Source organism: Centruroides sculpturatus, unplaced genomic scaffold (assembly GCF_000671375.1).
Source record: "Centruroides sculpturatus isolate CEXI.00-Female unplaced genomic scaffold, Cexi_2.0 scaffold1801, whole genome shotgun sequence".
NCBI classification, from domain to species: domain Eukaryota; kingdom Metazoa; phylum Arthropoda; class Arachnida; order Scorpiones; family Buthidae; genus Centruroides; species Centruroides sculpturatus.
Window position 1 is genome coordinate 25,430 of NW_019386009.1, and position 18,176 is coordinate 43,605.

General features: G+C 28.0%; 1 protein-coding gene across 1 annotated transcript in view; it reads right to left on the reverse strand.

The window, feature by feature from the left end:
- Window positions 1-1,248: 1,248 nt before the first annotated feature.
- Window positions 1,249-18,176, reverse strand: part of LOC111613098 (C2 domain-containing protein 2-like) — a 30,140-nt gene continuing 13,212 nt past the window's right edge. The window contains exons 3-6 of the mRNA XM_023354418.1: window positions 17,951-18,059; window positions 13,653-13,714; window positions 6,591-6,718; window positions 1,249-1,502 (exon numbers count right to left, since the gene is read on the reverse strand). Coding sequence (XP_023210186.1) covers window positions 1,356-1,502; window positions 6,591-6,718; window positions 13,653-13,714; window positions 17,951-18,059 — 446 coding nt within the window. The 3' untranslated portion in view covers window positions 1,249-1,355. The remainder of the gene's footprint in view (window positions 1,503-6,590; window positions 6,719-13,652; window positions 13,715-17,950; window positions 18,060-18,176) is intronic.

An 18,176-nucleotide genomic window follows, 5' to 3' on the forward strand; every position in this document is an offset into this window, starting at 1 on the left:
ATTTACAGAGTAATGCCAGAAAGAACAGCCTTTTTCTTGCACAATGATAACAAAAAACTATATTGTAATGAGAAGACAACAAAGATGCTAAGAATCTAAAATTACAGAGTTTTCCCATAGTCCTATCAGCATCATTAGACTTGTGACTGTTTTCAAAATAAATACATGTAGAAACTGGATCTGGATGTTAATAACCAAAACTAACAGAAAACACACCTTATTTTTTATTCAGCAAAGAAATTTCTTTGCTGGATAAAAAAAGGCGTGTTTTTTGTTCCCAACATTAAAGGCAGTGTTGAAAAGTCAAAGCTTTTCATTAGGTGTTGAAATTCAAGCTGCTATTCAAAAATAAATAAAGAAAAAACAGAAATTTCATGTGAAAATGAAAAAGTGAATTAAACACTTGAAAAAATTTGACACTGTTAATGGTGATTGTGTTGAAAAGTGAATATGTATAATTAAAATAAATGATTTTACTGTTTTGTAAAACTGGTCACATTATTCTCTCTTCCATAACTAATTTTATAGAAATGGAAACTTTATTTATCAATCAATCCTTGTATTTTGCTTTCTATAATATATGGATTAATTACTTTTTTTAAGAATATTTAATTCTATTTCTTCATAGCTCTAAATCATTATTACAAAAATGTCAATATAAAATCATAATAAAAACTTATACTGTTAAAAGACTTTACATCAGCTAAAAATTATAAAATTGAATATTAGAATAAAGTTCTAGATAACTGTCTATTTTATTATTAAACTGAGAAAAACACCATTTCAACAATATATTCTGTTATAACTTTTATTATTGTTAAAATGATTTTTTCGTGATTTAATGCAAATTAAAAATCATATATAAAATTACCAAGCAATTCAATCTTATAATTAATGATTATGATATCTTTTATCAACTGCTTTTAACTACAGATTGTAATCAGCCTTTAAAGATATCAGTTCTTGCTACAACTTTTCAAATAACTAAATTCTATCATTAATTTTTCTCTCATTTAAATTTATGTATTCAAGTATCTACCTGAAAATTAATCTTATTAAAATAAAATAATTTTAGCTAATCCATAAGAGGAAAAAATTTATATTTAAAATTTTACTATACATAGTGATCTTATAATACTAATTTCATATGAAATAAAGTAAATAATGCATTTTGCATAAATGCATAAATAAAAATTATTGCATTGTTATTATTGAAAGTGCTTTTTAAAAATAATATAACTTTGAAAGTTGTATTCTGAATATCTAATCTTTACAATTCTAATTGCAAATAAAAATAATTAATATATGTAAATTGTAAATTAATCTTTAAAATTTATAAACAATATTAAAAAACTTCAAATCATACCTTTTCCATCCACTGTTCGTTTAATTGTTGTTGTTGTGATAACAGTGCCACCAGGAGTGACACGACTATTTGTTTCAACTATTTTACCTATATTAATACCAGATACAGAATGGCCTTCTTCATCCAGAAATGAAAACTAATCCATTCAAAAATAAAAAATTTTTTTATAAAATTTAGGAAATTATTGGTTATATTCATTAAATATTTTCATATTCTAATAATATAAAATCAAATTAATTTAGTCTAAAAAAGGAAAAATACACAATAGACAATATAACATGGTGATGGAATCCAAAAATTTTTGTGTTATAAATATGGATGCTATTGTGCATAAAACACACAAAATGCATAACGATTTCAAATACTACTGGTATCCTATATTAATTGACAACTTATGCTGAAAAGAGAGTTTGTCCAAACTGAGAGTTTAAACAGCCTGTGTCTTCAAATTAATTTTCATAAAATTTGCCATATGACAAAATTCTACAATTGAAACTTTTGTAAAGACTAGTTACCAGGGAGAAGCTAAGAAATTTTACATTTACCAGCATCTTTTCCTCGATATAAAGCTCAAATATCCCCGAGTGGTTAGAATGGAAAAAAACAAAGATGTCTGTAAGATCCACCAGTTGCAATTTTAACTTTGTAATTTTAATTGGATATTTTTCTGTGTTTTTTAAACTTGATGGCTGAGCAGCCTAAAAAGAAAGGTTGGATCATCAAATGTTTGTATTCTGGAACACTAGAAGTAAATAAATTGTGGTTCCCAGTTTGGACATATTGCGTCTTCAAACTAATTTTCATAAAATTTGCCATCCAATGAAATTCTACAGTGTGTGTATATGTTGGAAAATACAAATCTGAACAAAACTTTTGCAGTTTTTAGGTGATGCTTCCTAAACACATATTGTTAAATGATTATTATATGTCAGCTCAGTGTTTCCTTTGTTTTAGAAAGTGTCTTCTCTTTTTTATTAAAAAAAAAATACTTTTAATATTAAATCAGAAAAAACTATAGAAAATGAAATTTAAAATTCTAAAATTTTAGTCTATAGAAATATCCTAGTTCATTATTAGTTATACACAATAAAAACAGTTTATTCAAATTTTGAAATTGTTTACATAATTTTAAAAATTATGCAATTTTACTTCTTCAAACAAAAACAAATGAAACAAAAGTATAAACCATTGTATAGTAAAAATTTCTTTAAGAACAAGTTTATCTTTGTCTAACAAAAAATTTTGGTATTTATTGGTTAAATTCTGTATTTTGTGTCATGTGTCACTTTCCAATTTCATGCCATGTCCATAATATTGGTCAGATTCAAAAAAGAGAACTTTTACAATATTGTTGCAATAAAGCACAATATTCAAAACATCAAAATTTAATTCAAAATTAACTAAAATGATTATGTGAACTGAGGGGGTAGAGCACTGAGCTTGTCCCCACTTATTGGCTTCTTTTCAGGGATGGTCTATGTGGTAAATGAGTAGGAGGGTTAGCGAGGTCGTGATAAGGGGTTGGTCGTACTCAAGGATGACAAATATTTAAATATAAGAATAACATATTTAATTAATTATAAAATTATACAAAGCGAACATAAAAATGAATAGAGACAAAAGTTGTAAATAGTAACAATATTTCTAAGTCGTGACAATGGTTAATCCTTTCGTGTCAATAAATCGGCTAAGTTCTAGGGCCTTTATAGGTCCTGATATCTTTTAAGTTAAGTTAACCTAAATCTAGCCTATAACTGAGAGAGAAAGTCCATAAAGAGTCTATAATACCTCTTGGTTCCGATCTCGTTGTATGGCCGTTGGTAAAAACATTCCTGGATCAGCAGAGTTGATCATTGGCAATTATGGCGAGGTGGCAATGGACAGAATGGCGGTATGGGTCTGTTGAAGTCCCCAGATGATGTCCGGCCAGAGGGCTGACTAACACTAAGTCTGATGCAATCCCATCTAAGGTTGACTTGCATCCAAGATTTGTTTATGTTAATTGTCAGAAATCAAACATTTCTTTAGATTTATTAAGTCTTTCCACCCGTTATGATTACTCATTCTACCTTATAAATTTGATAACAGCTCTGTCAAAACAACTGAATTAATTGCTGGAGGTGACTAAGGTCAGAGTTTGTCTTGCAACCTTAGTAATAATTGTTCCTTATATGGTCATAAAATTGGACGAAACTAGGAAGTGTGTGGGTTGGTTCAGTTTGGACTCCATTTGTAGGTGACCCTTTTGTTACCCTCTTTCGTGTAACAAGCATAGATTCTTATTAATTGGCTAGTTATTTTATAAATCATAATGAAGGTGGATATGAATCATCTCCGGTTGCGAGGGGAGAACTTTATCTGTGTCTGAAATGTCTTTGAAAGTCTAAAAGGGCACTTATCAAAGTGACACAGAAAATTGAAGGGTTGAAAGGTCTAATTACAACCTTCTAGAAAGGGGAAACTGGAGGAAGAAGGGAAATAATGATTGAAAAAATTGAATCTTTAAAATTCACAAAAGAGCTTGAATCCTCACAATTATAGATATTAAAACAACTTATTACAATGAAATATGTTTTGTTATGTTAAAGCATTTACTATTGCTACTTGAATGACAATTTAAAGCAGGGCCACCAACCTTTCTGATCTCATACCACTAAACTCACAATTTTGAATCCTGCAGACCACTGTCACAATTTTTTTTTTTTAAATGATACAAACATCTATAGAATAATTATCATAAAAGTTCCATTTTACTTTATTAATATGAAAATCACTTGTTTAAATATAACAAATTAGTATGAAGTTTATTGCTGCTTGTTTGAAATAAGTTTTATGGTTCTTGGCTATTTTCCATGAAGGACAATAATTGCATGCACAACATTATTTATTAATTTATTGATAACAGTCATTTTGTGTTTGTTTAAATTCATATAAAAAACCTCCAATGAGACAGAAAAACAACCAAGCATTTTGCATTTCTTTCATAATACTTTGCATAAACTTGAGTTGATCAATGTCCAAATTTTTCCACAGACCATCAATTTGCAACTGCTGATTTAAAGGATTACTAGTTACTTTCCTTCACTTAGAATAACAATTCACATTTAGAAGTTGCAAGTAAAACTTAGATGACAACAATTCCTCAAGCCTTAAAAACTCAAAACTAACCTATGATATGTGCATCCATTTATTAGTCCACACACCAAAATTGCACCTATAGAACTGTTTTGATACACTTCCAAATTGGCTTTTAACACAGTTAGTATAACTACATTTTATTACTGTTTTTGTGAAAACATTTAATATAGTATATTCCTGCAGAATACAAATAACATCATTTCATTCTTATACAAATTGAAAATAGTAAACAAATACATCATTTTCCTCAACATTATGTCTAACCTGAAATGCCAAACTGATGGACTAATTTACATATCAGCAGGTAGCAGTGGGTTAGTTGCAAAATTAATCATTTGTTAAAAATAAAATTGATTTTGATATTAAATATAAAAAAAATTATTTTTAAAATTTTAGAAACAAATAATTCTTACTTAAAGTTTTATTTGTGCACACTTTAATTACTCATTTGAAATAATGCAATTAGGCTGTGTCATTTCATAAGTAATGTAACAGCTCAACCTGACAGAGAACTACTGTGGAACCTCACTTAACAAGCATAATTTGTTCCAGAATAGTACTCGTAATACAAAACAATTTTTCCCATAAAATTAAGGTAAAATATGATAATGCATTCCATGCTGAAAAAAAATACTCAAATATTTTATGTATAATGTTTATTCAAAGAAAACTGTACAATGTGCATTGTTAAGGAGCATGAATCATCATCATCTTTTCTTCTAGCATAGAATGAACCAACGTCGAATGAGAATTCCATTTGCAGAAAACAAAAAAAAAAATCACACATAATATGTTTGATAAACACTCCAAATGATATGCCAAATTCTTGGGCTATGTAAAGGCTATAATTAAATAATAGAAATTAATTAAATTGACTTAGGTAGGCAGTTATGCTTCCATCTCATGTTAAATTTAATAATTATAAATAGTTAATTTTTAATTCAGACATTTCTAAAATTTAATTTGGAATTGGTCATTAAATTTAATATGAGATGGCAGCATAACTTCCTACCTCTAGTCAAATTAATTAATTTCTAATATTTAATTATAGCCCAAGAATTTGACATATCGTTTGGCATGTTTATTATGTAACGAGGTATGGTTGTTGATGTTTAAAAGTAATATGTGTGAACACAAGTTTGGAAAAATGTGTGATCACAAGTGACATTAAGATACTAGTGGAACGAGTGCTAAATACAGACTGATGGAGCATGCGCACAATTCAGGACTTTCCCTCTTCTCGTCACTTGTTATGCGAAACATCGCTCATTAAGCAAGGCAATTTTTTACAATTATGTAAGGTGCTCGTTAAGTGAGGTTCCACTGTATATATCTATCCCATATCCCACTTTGAGTATGACTACATTATTGTCAATAAGTCATTTCTTAGATATTTGTATATTCTACCAAAAGGGCTTCTGGTTGAAGTGGGGAGAGTTTGCACGAGAGGGCAGCTCTCCATCTGTAGAATTCCTTTTGGGTTTATTTAGGCTTTCAATAAGATGTTCAACATGCAGAAGAAAGCATTCCAGTCCAGTAGCATGTTTATGAAAGGAGCAGTGAACATAGATCCACACAATCAAGTTAAAAATAACAGAGACCATAATTCTGCAGTTATATGTTGGGACAAGCTATCACCTCCAACCGTAGCTCCTGAATGCTACTAGACACTAGAATTTTTGAAAAGCATTCTCTTTTGAATCTGACATGAATCAATATTATGGAACATGGCACATCATCGGAAAGTGACATGAGACAAAATGTAGGGGTTTAACCTATAACCGAAAGTTTTATTAGACAAGGATATTATCTTTACATAAACTTGTTCTTAAAAAAATTTTTACTATACAATGGTTTATACTTTTGTTTCATTTGTTTTTGTTTAAAGAAGTAAAATTGTATAAATTTTTAAAATTATGTAAACAATTTCAAAATTTGGATAAACTATTTTTATTGTGTATATTAAAAGTATTTTTTCTAATTAAAAAAGACACTTTCTAAAGCAAATTGGGAACACAGAGTTAATATATTATAATAATCGTTTAAAAACAATTAATATTTGAGAAAATAAATACATAATACTAACCTCAACTGTAAGTGCACCAGTAACGTCATCTTTTTCTAAAGGACGTGATTGCAATGGAATAACATGTCTATTACTGGAATTTTTTGACAACTCTTCAAGACTTACAATGCCCAAACCAAGAAAATTATCTGGAACAAAGAAAAACTTTTAACAATAAACTGAATTTGATACTTTTTTAGTTTTTTCCTAATAATTACTTGAAAAATTTTTCCATAAAATTCAAATTATTACACCAGTAAATTCAGTACAGTTTAGAAAAAGGTACACAAGTTCATGTCTTAGTACTACTTTTTTTATAAATTCTTCTTTTGAGAATGCAAAATAGAATATTTCGAAATTATAATTCAGTAATGTAGTATTCATTAATTTCTATATTTTTAAAAATCATGAATAAAGCTAACTTATAGAAATTTATTTAATGTAAAATGATAAATATACAAAGAAAAAGATCTACATAAGAATGAAATTGACATAATCCATTATCACATACAGTTTTTTTTTTTTTAATATGGCTATATGCATAAGGTGACAACTTTCTACTCCTTAAATTTGATGATTCTGAAAAATCTCATAATGTGTCTTCTCTGCAAATGCCAAATTTCAAAGTTGTATATTTTTTTACAGAACAATATCCTCAACCCTTTTCTCATAGGAAATCTTCCAAACTTTGAGAAAGCATGGACTGATGTCCAGTGAGTTCAGCTGGAAATGAATGATAGAAGAAGATTAAGAGTTTCTCAGGATCAGAAAATGATTTTTCTTCTATTTTTTGAACATGAAATAAAGCTGCAAGAAAAAAATTTTAATTGTTAAAGATCATATTAATCTCTATAAATCTCATAAAAGTCTCTATAAATAGCTAAGATACTATTTATAGAGACAAGTATTCAAGATCATAATGACATCGTGTCGTTATGTCATAAAACAAGATGATATCATGCATAGTTGACAAACATCCATGATATCATGATTCACTTTAGAAACAATTTTGAAAAGCCTCCATGACTGATGTAATTTTCAATTATTTTTCATCATTTTTCAGAAACATCAAATTTGAGGAATGGCAATTATGTATGAAAAATTAGTGAAAAATCATTACCTTATGCAATAATTCAATCACTTGGAAAAATTGTACACAAGAACATGTACAAAGCAGAAAATTTCCACAGCAGTTTTTTTGAGGGTCTGTGATAAGTGGAAACAATTTTTTCAACCTAAATTTTTCCACTGTCAGATGGACAGCATGTAGTATGAGAATATCATGAAAACTAGTGATATGGAAAAATCACAGTCACATACATCTGTGGGTTAAAATAGGAAGCTTTTGTATTTTAAATATTTCAAAATTTAAATACTTGGCAATTAATGTGTGTGAATGAATTTTAAAATTAACAACTTTTTAATAATTTTGTAACAATTGTTGACATATTAATAAAAACAAATGGATAAGGATAACAAAGTATGACACATTCAATTACAAAATTCATAAAAAGCAAATAAATATGCTACTTATTATGCTAGCCATAAAGTATTATTCAGATTATTATTAATTTGTGTGTGGAAAAAACATGAACTAAACTGAAATATAATCATTACGATTATAGATGCCAAACACATACATATTTGTTCTCCTAATTCTGAATCGCAGCATTACAATTATAAAGTTACTTTTAGTGTAATTCTTTTAGCAGCAAGTGATACACAATATAAATTTACTTTTGTGAATATAGAAAACTGTCATGGAAAAAATAATAGGAAAGATTCTCATACACTCATCTTGGTAAAATGTTAAAATGAAAACATCAGATTGACTACAACCATCACTAATAATATTATAATTGGATTGCTTGACAATGTACATTACTTTAAGGTTGGCAATCAAGCATTTCCTTTAAAACTTTAAAATAAAGTTTTAAAGGAAATGTCCTGTTACAAATTTAACATTTGAAAAAAAATTTCAATTATAGACAATTATAGTTGTGGTCATTGAATAGCTGAAAATGCTTCCTGGAACCTTGTTGCAAGATGGAAAATTTTGTTCATACTACATGGGAAAAAAAAATACTAGAAACAGCTGATGCAATTATGAAAACATGAATATGTTGCATAATTTTATTATGAAAAAAAAAAGTGTAATGAGTATGAAAAATGAAAGTATTGCCTAACAAAGTTTGTAGATGTTGAAACACATAAGGAATTGTTTATCTGGAACAATGGAGAAGTGAGATAGACAATAGTTCTTTATCATGGTCTCAACAGTCAAGTCAATATAATTATTGAAATACTGCAGCAAAGATTTGTGAAAGTTTAACTAAATTATTTTTCTAAAAATGTAATGGCAATTAAAATTTTGTGAACAAATATTCTTATGTTTGATGTGAAATAAGTTATTTCTATATATTTATGTATCTAAAATATACAGTAGAGCGTCATTTATCCAAATTAATTGGGGACTGGGATTGTTCGGATAACTTATTTTTCGGATAACCAATTATGTACGAAAAAATACATTAACCTATCCTGTGTTGAAATTTTTCTCTGCTGCGTGTCGCTTTACATTGAATTTTCGTCGACGTTAAGCCTAATGTAAACTTTTTAAAATAATAATTGTGGCTATTGTATCATTAAAAATTATTTCTTTAATTTTTACAAACAAAATAAATATATTGAAAAATATAAAAACAAAAAAAAATTTATACTTTAGAAGTTAATCTAATATCAAAAACATACGATTCAGCACAACACACACTCCTCAGAAAAACACCACACAAAAGTGATAGTGCTGCCAGCTAAAACACATACACAAACATAAAAAATATTGGAGTAGCCCAAGATATAGCCAAAGATTGCAGCACCACAGCACTAGAGAAAATTTAAATTTGCCAACTGGAATTCTTTTGGATAAACGACGCTCTACTGTATACACAAATTCCTAAATTAACATTAGTATTGTAAAATAAATTTTTGAAAGTTATAAAAGATAATTCTATAAATGGCTGTCAAAAGGTGATTTTTTAATTATTGTGTGCTTTTATAAATTAATTTATACAGGTATACCTCACCTTATGTCGGTAATTAGTTCCAGGAGAAGTGACTTAAGTTGAAAAAGGACGTAAGTTGAATTTACTTGTCACTAGGCTAAACCACAAATAACCATTCCCAGTTCTGTATTTTATTTATAAATGCATTTTTAATAATATATTGTTAATAAGAATCTATTTTAAGCTTACAAACAAATAAATTTTAGTTTTTAATATGTAAAGAAAAAAGTAATCTATATTTACGAATTCGTGTACTGTACGTATAGTACATACTTGTAAATGTACATGTTTACAATTTGGCGATGTTTACAGTACATCATGGACTCTATTTGTGAATGTGGTTTGCTCTAAGACATTATAAAATAAGATGATTTTGTAAGGTTAAATAACAAATAGTTATTAAAATTATCTTGCGACAGTAGAAAATAAACTAATTTATATTAAATTTACCAATATCAAGCGGAACTGACAACGAAGCCAAACAGTAAATATTGGAACTACCGTGGAAAACACCAATATCGAGTACTTAAAAACCACTAAATAAGAAGACAACACAGTCACAGATGTTTTCATGTTTCATTCCCTAGGATTTATGATTATATTAACATTTACTGTAAATGCACATATTTTAGTATGATTTTATGTGCTTTAATGCTTTTCTAGTGATATTACGACTTCAATATTTGTGGCAGACAGACGTAAAGTTGAATAAAATGATTTAAACTTAATTTTTATTTTTCCATGTTTTTTTGACAAATGACATATAATCGAGAATGATGTAACTCAAGGTATACCTGTATTAAAATCAAAATCAAATTAAAGTCATAAGTGTTCAAGAAAATAACTGATATAATTGACATTATAGATTGCATAAACAAGTTTAAGATTCATCACAGAATATACTGCAGTATTAAATGCATAACACATTGCAAAATTTAGCTCATTAAAATTTGAAAATACAAAATTGAAATAATTAAAGGCCAATAATTTCATTTCATTTTCCTCCAAATAAGTGGTAAACCTCATGAAGTACAAATAAATATTTCATAATAAAGTCATGAATGTTTCCTACATATGGAAGGCTAGTTCTATAAAATGCAAAATGCAAGCATGTAATAAACAGTGTATTAATACTTGAAAATGATGAATATATTAACAAAGAATTAACTTCATCTAAAATTAATCTTGTTCTACTCTAAAAAAAAGTAATCATATTAAAGTGTTCATGCAGGGTGCAACAAGACTGTCATCCAGAACAAACTAAGATCCCAACATCACCCTTCTTGTTCATGTTCTTGTTGAGATTTGGTACATAACAATATGTGATAAGTTAGTCCAAAGGTGTTAGTCCCTTACACACCTTCCCTCACATTGTCCTATTACCTGGCACTAATAAATTATCTTTTAAATAATTCAAATAAATTACACACCCTCTTCACTTGGTGCCCTGAGTATATGTCCTATCTGCATCCTTGCTTCAATGTATTACTTATATAACGAACTAACTGGATAAATATACTACTAATAAACACACCTTTAATAATCCAGCTAATAAAAATTAATAAAGTAAAAACGTTTTCGATCGTTTCTTAACGATTTTCTTCAGTTACCATAACATAGAATAAAATCAAACACAAAATAGAACATAAATACGAAATTAAAATATAAATAACGGAAAGTAGCTATGTTGATAAAAACCTTCCAAACAACTAAACAACCACATCCCATGCAAACCGTAGACAAAGGATAGTTTTAAATTATGTCCTGTTTTTTAGACAAATACATAAAGAAACAGCCAAGGCTAATGATTTCAGTGTAGTATATCAACGCAATCCTACAGTTTTCAAGCTATTAAGGAATGATAAGAAGCATTATGACTGAAAATCGGCATCAGGGATCTATTCCATACCATTACATGATCAGCGTTTTAATTCGGATCTTGTCTACGTAGGCGCAACAATGTGCAACTTGCATCAACGTATCAAAGAGCATAAATATACGATTAATAAGAAACTTGACAACACCATGCTATCGGCTTACGCAACACAACACGACATTCAAGTCCATTGGATTGAGTGGAAATAATTAAACCTATGACAAATTTACATACAATGAAATATCTGGAGAAATTAGAGATCTTTAAGGCACACAAGAAAACTGGTTGCATCAACCATAGAGATGTGGACTCTTTACCTACCGCACGGTGATCCTTTTACGCATGGAGAATTAATGACTTTGTTTATTTTTATTTTTGTTAAGGGACATTTTTTCGGCTTAATTTATATTTTTCGTTTATTTTATCAACACAGCTACTTTTCCGTTATTTATATTTTAATTCCGTATTTATGTTCTTTTTTGTGTTCGATTTTATTCTATGTTATGGTAACTGAAGAAGATCATTAAGAAACGATTGAAAACGTTTTTACTTTATTAATTTTTATTAGCTGGATTATTAAAGGTGTAGTGTTTTTCACTAAGTGTTTATAGTATCATCGTTATATATATTTTCTATATTCCGTATTGTCGCGCATCGGTAATTGTTGTAAATTTAATTCATAAGGTACGGATCACATCTTTAGGTGTAGTAGGCAAGCCCGTGATTGGCTCCCCTTGCTATGACGTATGTTCCCACGTCAGGACATGGCACGGGATATATAAAAAGGGAAGGACCACGGGCAAGAGGCACCTTTTTTTTGTTCTTCTGGTTGTGTCTGATCGGTGAGGAAGGAATCATGTAGGAGTACGAAGGGAAGGAAGAAGGAACCACGTGGAAGGGGGATAATTGCATACTAAGAGAGAGCCATTCAACGAGTAGCAACTATCATCTTCATGTAAGAACATTCCAAATATTTTGTTAACAAAAAAAAAAAAAAAAAAAAAAAAGATTCCTAATTGTCGCGTCGGACAGTTTATGTTATATCGTTTGTTCAGTTCTTGTGTCGGACAAAAGGGGTGGCGAAAGCCCCATTGAGAAATTGATTGTAAGTGAACCTCAGACGTACATCTTTGTGTGATTAAATCTGTTAAGTGTCTTGTTCATTCATGCTGTCTTATTTTCCTTACCCTCATCTCTGCACTAGCATATTTCGGTATGCTACAGTACTACAAAGGTGTGTTTATTAGTAGTAATTGAATGTATTATACAGGGTGTACCAGAATGACGTTTTAAAAATTTGGGGAATTGTAAAGGATAAAATTTTGAACGTTTTGATATCAGGAACCCATAGCTGGAAATGTGATTAAAGTTTCTACAGCGGTAGAAAGTGCTTGACCGCCCTTCACTTTGGTAGCTACCCTTCTGTCCATTGACGTCATGTTATTGTTCTTGACTTCTTCCTCTGAGGTTATGTAAAGTCCCTTTGTACGCAACACCTGTAGGAACAGTTCATGAACTTATGGAGTGCATCTTTACAGCATTTAATACCATCAGAAGGGAGCGTGGCATCTTACAGAGAGTCAGACGAAACATGGTTCGTCGTTGCACATTATGTAACGAAGTTGGTGGTTGTCACATTGAACATTTACTCTAAAGTAGTGCAGCCACTGATTCAATGTTCAGTTTGATTGTACTCTACTGTTTTGTCAATAAAATTTGTCAAAAATACTGTATTCTGCTGTTTCATTCAGCATACTGACTGCAAAGTGCAAAGTGCTGTAGAAACTTTATATCACATTTCCATCTATGGGTTCCTTATATCAAAATGTTCAAAATTTCATCCTCTACAATCCCCCAAATTTTTAAAACATCATTCTGATACACCCTGTATATACTTTATCAATTTACATCAATTTGGAAAATAATTTGCCATTTCTTCTAAATCTTGTCATTTGTAGGAAATCTATGATACTGGATGCAGTTCTGTTTATTCACCATGGTATTGCATAAATAGCTTAATGCTTTTATAATTTGGTATTTTAAAAATTTTCTTCAAAACATTTTGAAAACAAATTTAGGCAATTCACAACAATTTTTATTACAATAAGATAAACTAAAATTATAGTAGAGTTATCTTATATTTACCTTTTTCTTTCCCTTTATCATAAGTTTCAAATAAAACTTCAGAAGAAATGTTATTCAAATTGCTGGAAAAAAATTCTTATTGTATTTAATTAGATCTATAAAATGTTAAAATAAACATTTTAGAAAAATTAATATACAATTAGTTCAGTTAAGAACTATTTAGATTATTTTTTCTTACAATATAAAGTAACTACATAGCATAATCCAGATAAACATGCAATATATGAAAGATGTTGATATTTTATATGTTCTAGTCATAAATTACTTTAAATTTAATCCTATCTTTTGGCTTCAAGAAAAAAGAAAATTGTAAAAAGGAAACAGATTATTAATAAATACAAAGATAATGTTATTTATTTTTGCATTAATAAGCAAACAAAACTGCTTTTTGATATTTCAATTAAAAATTCAGCATTATCAAAATCCAAACTTTATATTAATGCCTATTAATATTGTAGTATTTATATTACATAATATTTCATCTTTACGTTTCATAATCTTTCATTATCAGATGCAATGAAAAGGATTATAAGATTATATTATTCTGTAAGCCTATTCAATTTGAATCCAATCAAGATTCTTGTGATTCTTCATATGTAATTGAATTCAGTATGTCATTATGGAGACAGCAACTGCTAATCAAACCAATTTGTAATGGACAAAATTAAGCTAACTATATAGCTCATAATGTACTGATATATTGTATCAAAAATTTAATCCAATTCAAGCCAAATCATTTCTCTATCATCTAAGATTAGTATACAGTAGAGCCTCGATTATCCGACCCCTGATTAACCGCCACCTCGGTTAACCGACCGTCCTAGTCGGCAAATTTCAAATGGCCGTTAGTGATGTGGCGCTACAATATTTGGCTATGTCTTGGCTACTTTAATATTATTTTTACGTTTTAGCTGGCAACACTCATTTGACCATGAAAGGGAGCCAGTATTTAAACGAGGCTTAATTTTCTAATTTTTAACGATATAATAGCAACAATTATTATTTTAAAAAATTTTTGTTAGGCTTAACATCGATGAAAATTCAATGCAAAGTAGATTAATAGCGATATACTAATATAATAATTACATGGGATATAATAATATACTACACTAATAATGGATTTTTTCATACTTTTCAGTTATCCGACTTTTCAATTATCCGACCAACCCCAGTCCCCAATTGGGTCGGATAATCAAGGCTCTACTGTACTTAAAAATAATATTTGATATTAAATAAATATTTAAAATTTATAAATTTAAAAAATCCTTAAAATTTTCTTTTTATATAATTTAAGTCATTTTAAAAATATAGGTTAAGATACCAAATGATATAGTAAAATAATCAATCTAGAAAGAAGTAAAGCCAAGTAATGAAATTGTTCTGTTCTTGAGGTATAAAAATTGCTAAGTTTTAAACAGGTAAAATTAAGGGCCTAGTTTTTATTTATTCTATAACATCAAAAAAAAAAAAAAATGTTAAGCTATGATAATTTTATGATATACATGAGAAGATATTGTAATAAAAGAATGAACATTATTGTGTTCTAATATATACAGTATTTTAAAAATAATACCTAAAACAATCAGCTGAAAAAAGTCATTTAGTTCAAAATTTTTATTTAATAAATGATTAAAGTTTCTATCTACTAATTCATTAAGGAGAAATATCCCACATAACAGAATTATAGAGAAAATTGCTTAATCAATAAAACACCATTAAACAAATATAAACATCTGTAATCCCAATAGTTATATTAAAGCCAAATGATTACTGGATTAGATCAAGCTATATTACTGCTATAAATATTAATATCAGGCTATATAATTATTAACAGTAGTAGTAATATAGCCTGATAAGAAATTGTTATAACAAAACTATAAGAACAGTTGTTGAGAAATGATTATACTAAGGTTGTTACAGAAATTTTGTGTAGGCACATGTAGGCATCATTATACAGTGGTACAACAATATACAATATAAACAATGTTTGTAAAAGTAATAAATATCTAATAGACTAATTCTGAAATTGAATAACATACAATCAAGAAACCAGACAGGTTTCAGATCAACTTACACATTTCAGGATCATATACAAACAGTAAAACTAGTAATTATAACACTAAAGAATATCAGAAACTACTTTGCATAATCTTTATAGAATATGAAGAAGCACTTCACAATGTGAAAACTTTTGACAGTTTAAATGCATAGAACATATACAAAAATTATACAAATATCAAAGAGAAAATTTACCAAAATCTCTTAGTAACCATAACATATTAAACAACATTAGAAAAATAATCAATCAAAAAGAAATAAGATAAAGTGATCAACTTGCATCAAAACTATTTACATTAGTCATACACTTAGTTTACATAAGATTAAATTAGATTAGAAAAGAAATAAAAATAAACAACAATTATTTATTCCTTCTGCAATTTGTTGTTGATACCATCCTATTTGCTACAAAGCATATGAACTATAAACTAATAAATTAAATAATACAGTAGAACGTCGTTTATCCGAATCAATTGGGGACTGGGATTGTTCGGATAACTGATTATGTACGAAAAAATATCCCATGTTGAAATTTTTCTCCGTTGCGTGTCTCTTCGCATTGAATTTTCGCCGATGTTAAGCCTAATGCAAACTTTTTAAAATAATAATTGTGGCTATTGTATCATTAAAAATTATTTCTTTATTTTTTACAAACAAAACAAATATATTGAAAAATATAAAAACAAAAAAAATTATACTTTAGAAGTTAATCTAGTATCAAAAACATACGATTCAGCACAACACACATTCCTCAGAAAAACACCACACAAAAGTGCCAGCGCTGCTAGCTAAAACACACATCAACAAAAAAAATATTGGAGCCCAAGGTATAGCCAAAGACTGCAGCGCCACAGCACTAGCAAAAATTTAAATTTGCTGATTGCAATTCTTTCGGATAAATGATGCTCTACTGTAATAATAATCCTACTGTATTTATCAAAAATTATAAAAATGATGTTTAAAAATTTTGCCAATCCAGTACCAATTAACATAAACTAAACAGAAATTGAAGAAATTCAGAACCATTGCTACTTATAGATATTGACACCAGAATGCTAAACAAATAAAGCTGCTTAAGTTAGTTTCAACAAACTAAAATACATTCTAAAAGAAAATTTACTGATAAGTACAATAAGAAAATTTATCAATCATTAATCCTTTAATCAATATATTCTGCTTTTTTAGCTTATATACAAAACTTTGATTCTGATGAAATCACTGGAAAAGAAAAATAATTTAGAGGAAAATGAAAATAATGACAACAACATTAAAAGATAAAGTAATAATGCATGGATACAATAATGAACTAAAGCAACTAATACAATTAGCAACTGATGCAATACATGCAAAAATCACTAAAAAAAATTGGGTAGAGCAGAAATTAGAAAAATTGATAACAGGTAGACAAAGACCCTTCTACCTATAAGTCATTTAAAATCAGTAAGAAAAAAGAGAGAGAATAGTGAAAAGTAAGAAAAGAGAATATGAAGTGATGATTTAATTTAAGGTAAGCATAACCAGAAAACAAAAGCTGAAGATACAGGAATGAGTAAAATAAATTGAAGTGTCTTACATCCAGCATTAGATTAATCATCATCTTCAGTTTTCATCATTGAAATTCATATTATTTGTGCCATATGCCAAATCTATAAATTTATAGAATTATTTGCATTTCACTATTTTTTTTTATAGAAATTTGTAAATTTTATAAATATCAGCTTTTTAATTTGTTGATTATGGATATGAATTTGAAAATATCTGATTCAGATCAAGTTCCAGTGTTTCAATAATATATTGTAATTGAAAGGCTTAATCTCTATTGCTTATGTTATACACTGATTTTTCTTATATTTTCTCCGTCAGCACATAAAAACAGTTAAGTTTCAAAACTGAATTCTGATTACAATAAAAATATTTTTCTTAAGCTTTATATAGAATTTAATAATTCTAATAAAATTATACAAATAATAAGATTATCCAAGATCATGTAACTGTTGCATATTTAAAAAAAACAAAAAATAAACATAGTTTGTATAAAATAGTGATAAATCTATAAAAAGTTTATCAAACAAAGAAATGTTTAACAGAAACTCAATGATAAAGTATTAAAGTGGATTAAAAAAAATTAATCAGTACATTTTTTGAAATTTTATACATAATAAAATTTCAAAAAAAATACTAATAATCTATTTTAACTAATTAATATAAATGTTTATTAAAATATGATAATATAATCTTACAATATAATTTGTTGCTCCCATACAGGACTATTAGTATTTTTGATTCCTACTGTTTCAAACTTCTGACCAGGATCATCAATTTCAACTACACAATATGGCTCAATACAACCTAATAAGAAATAAATTTTATATTTATACACTTAATATAACACATTCTTTAAAATGTAATATAAAAATATATTACAGTAATTAATTATTATTAAAGTTTAATATTAAATCTAATTAT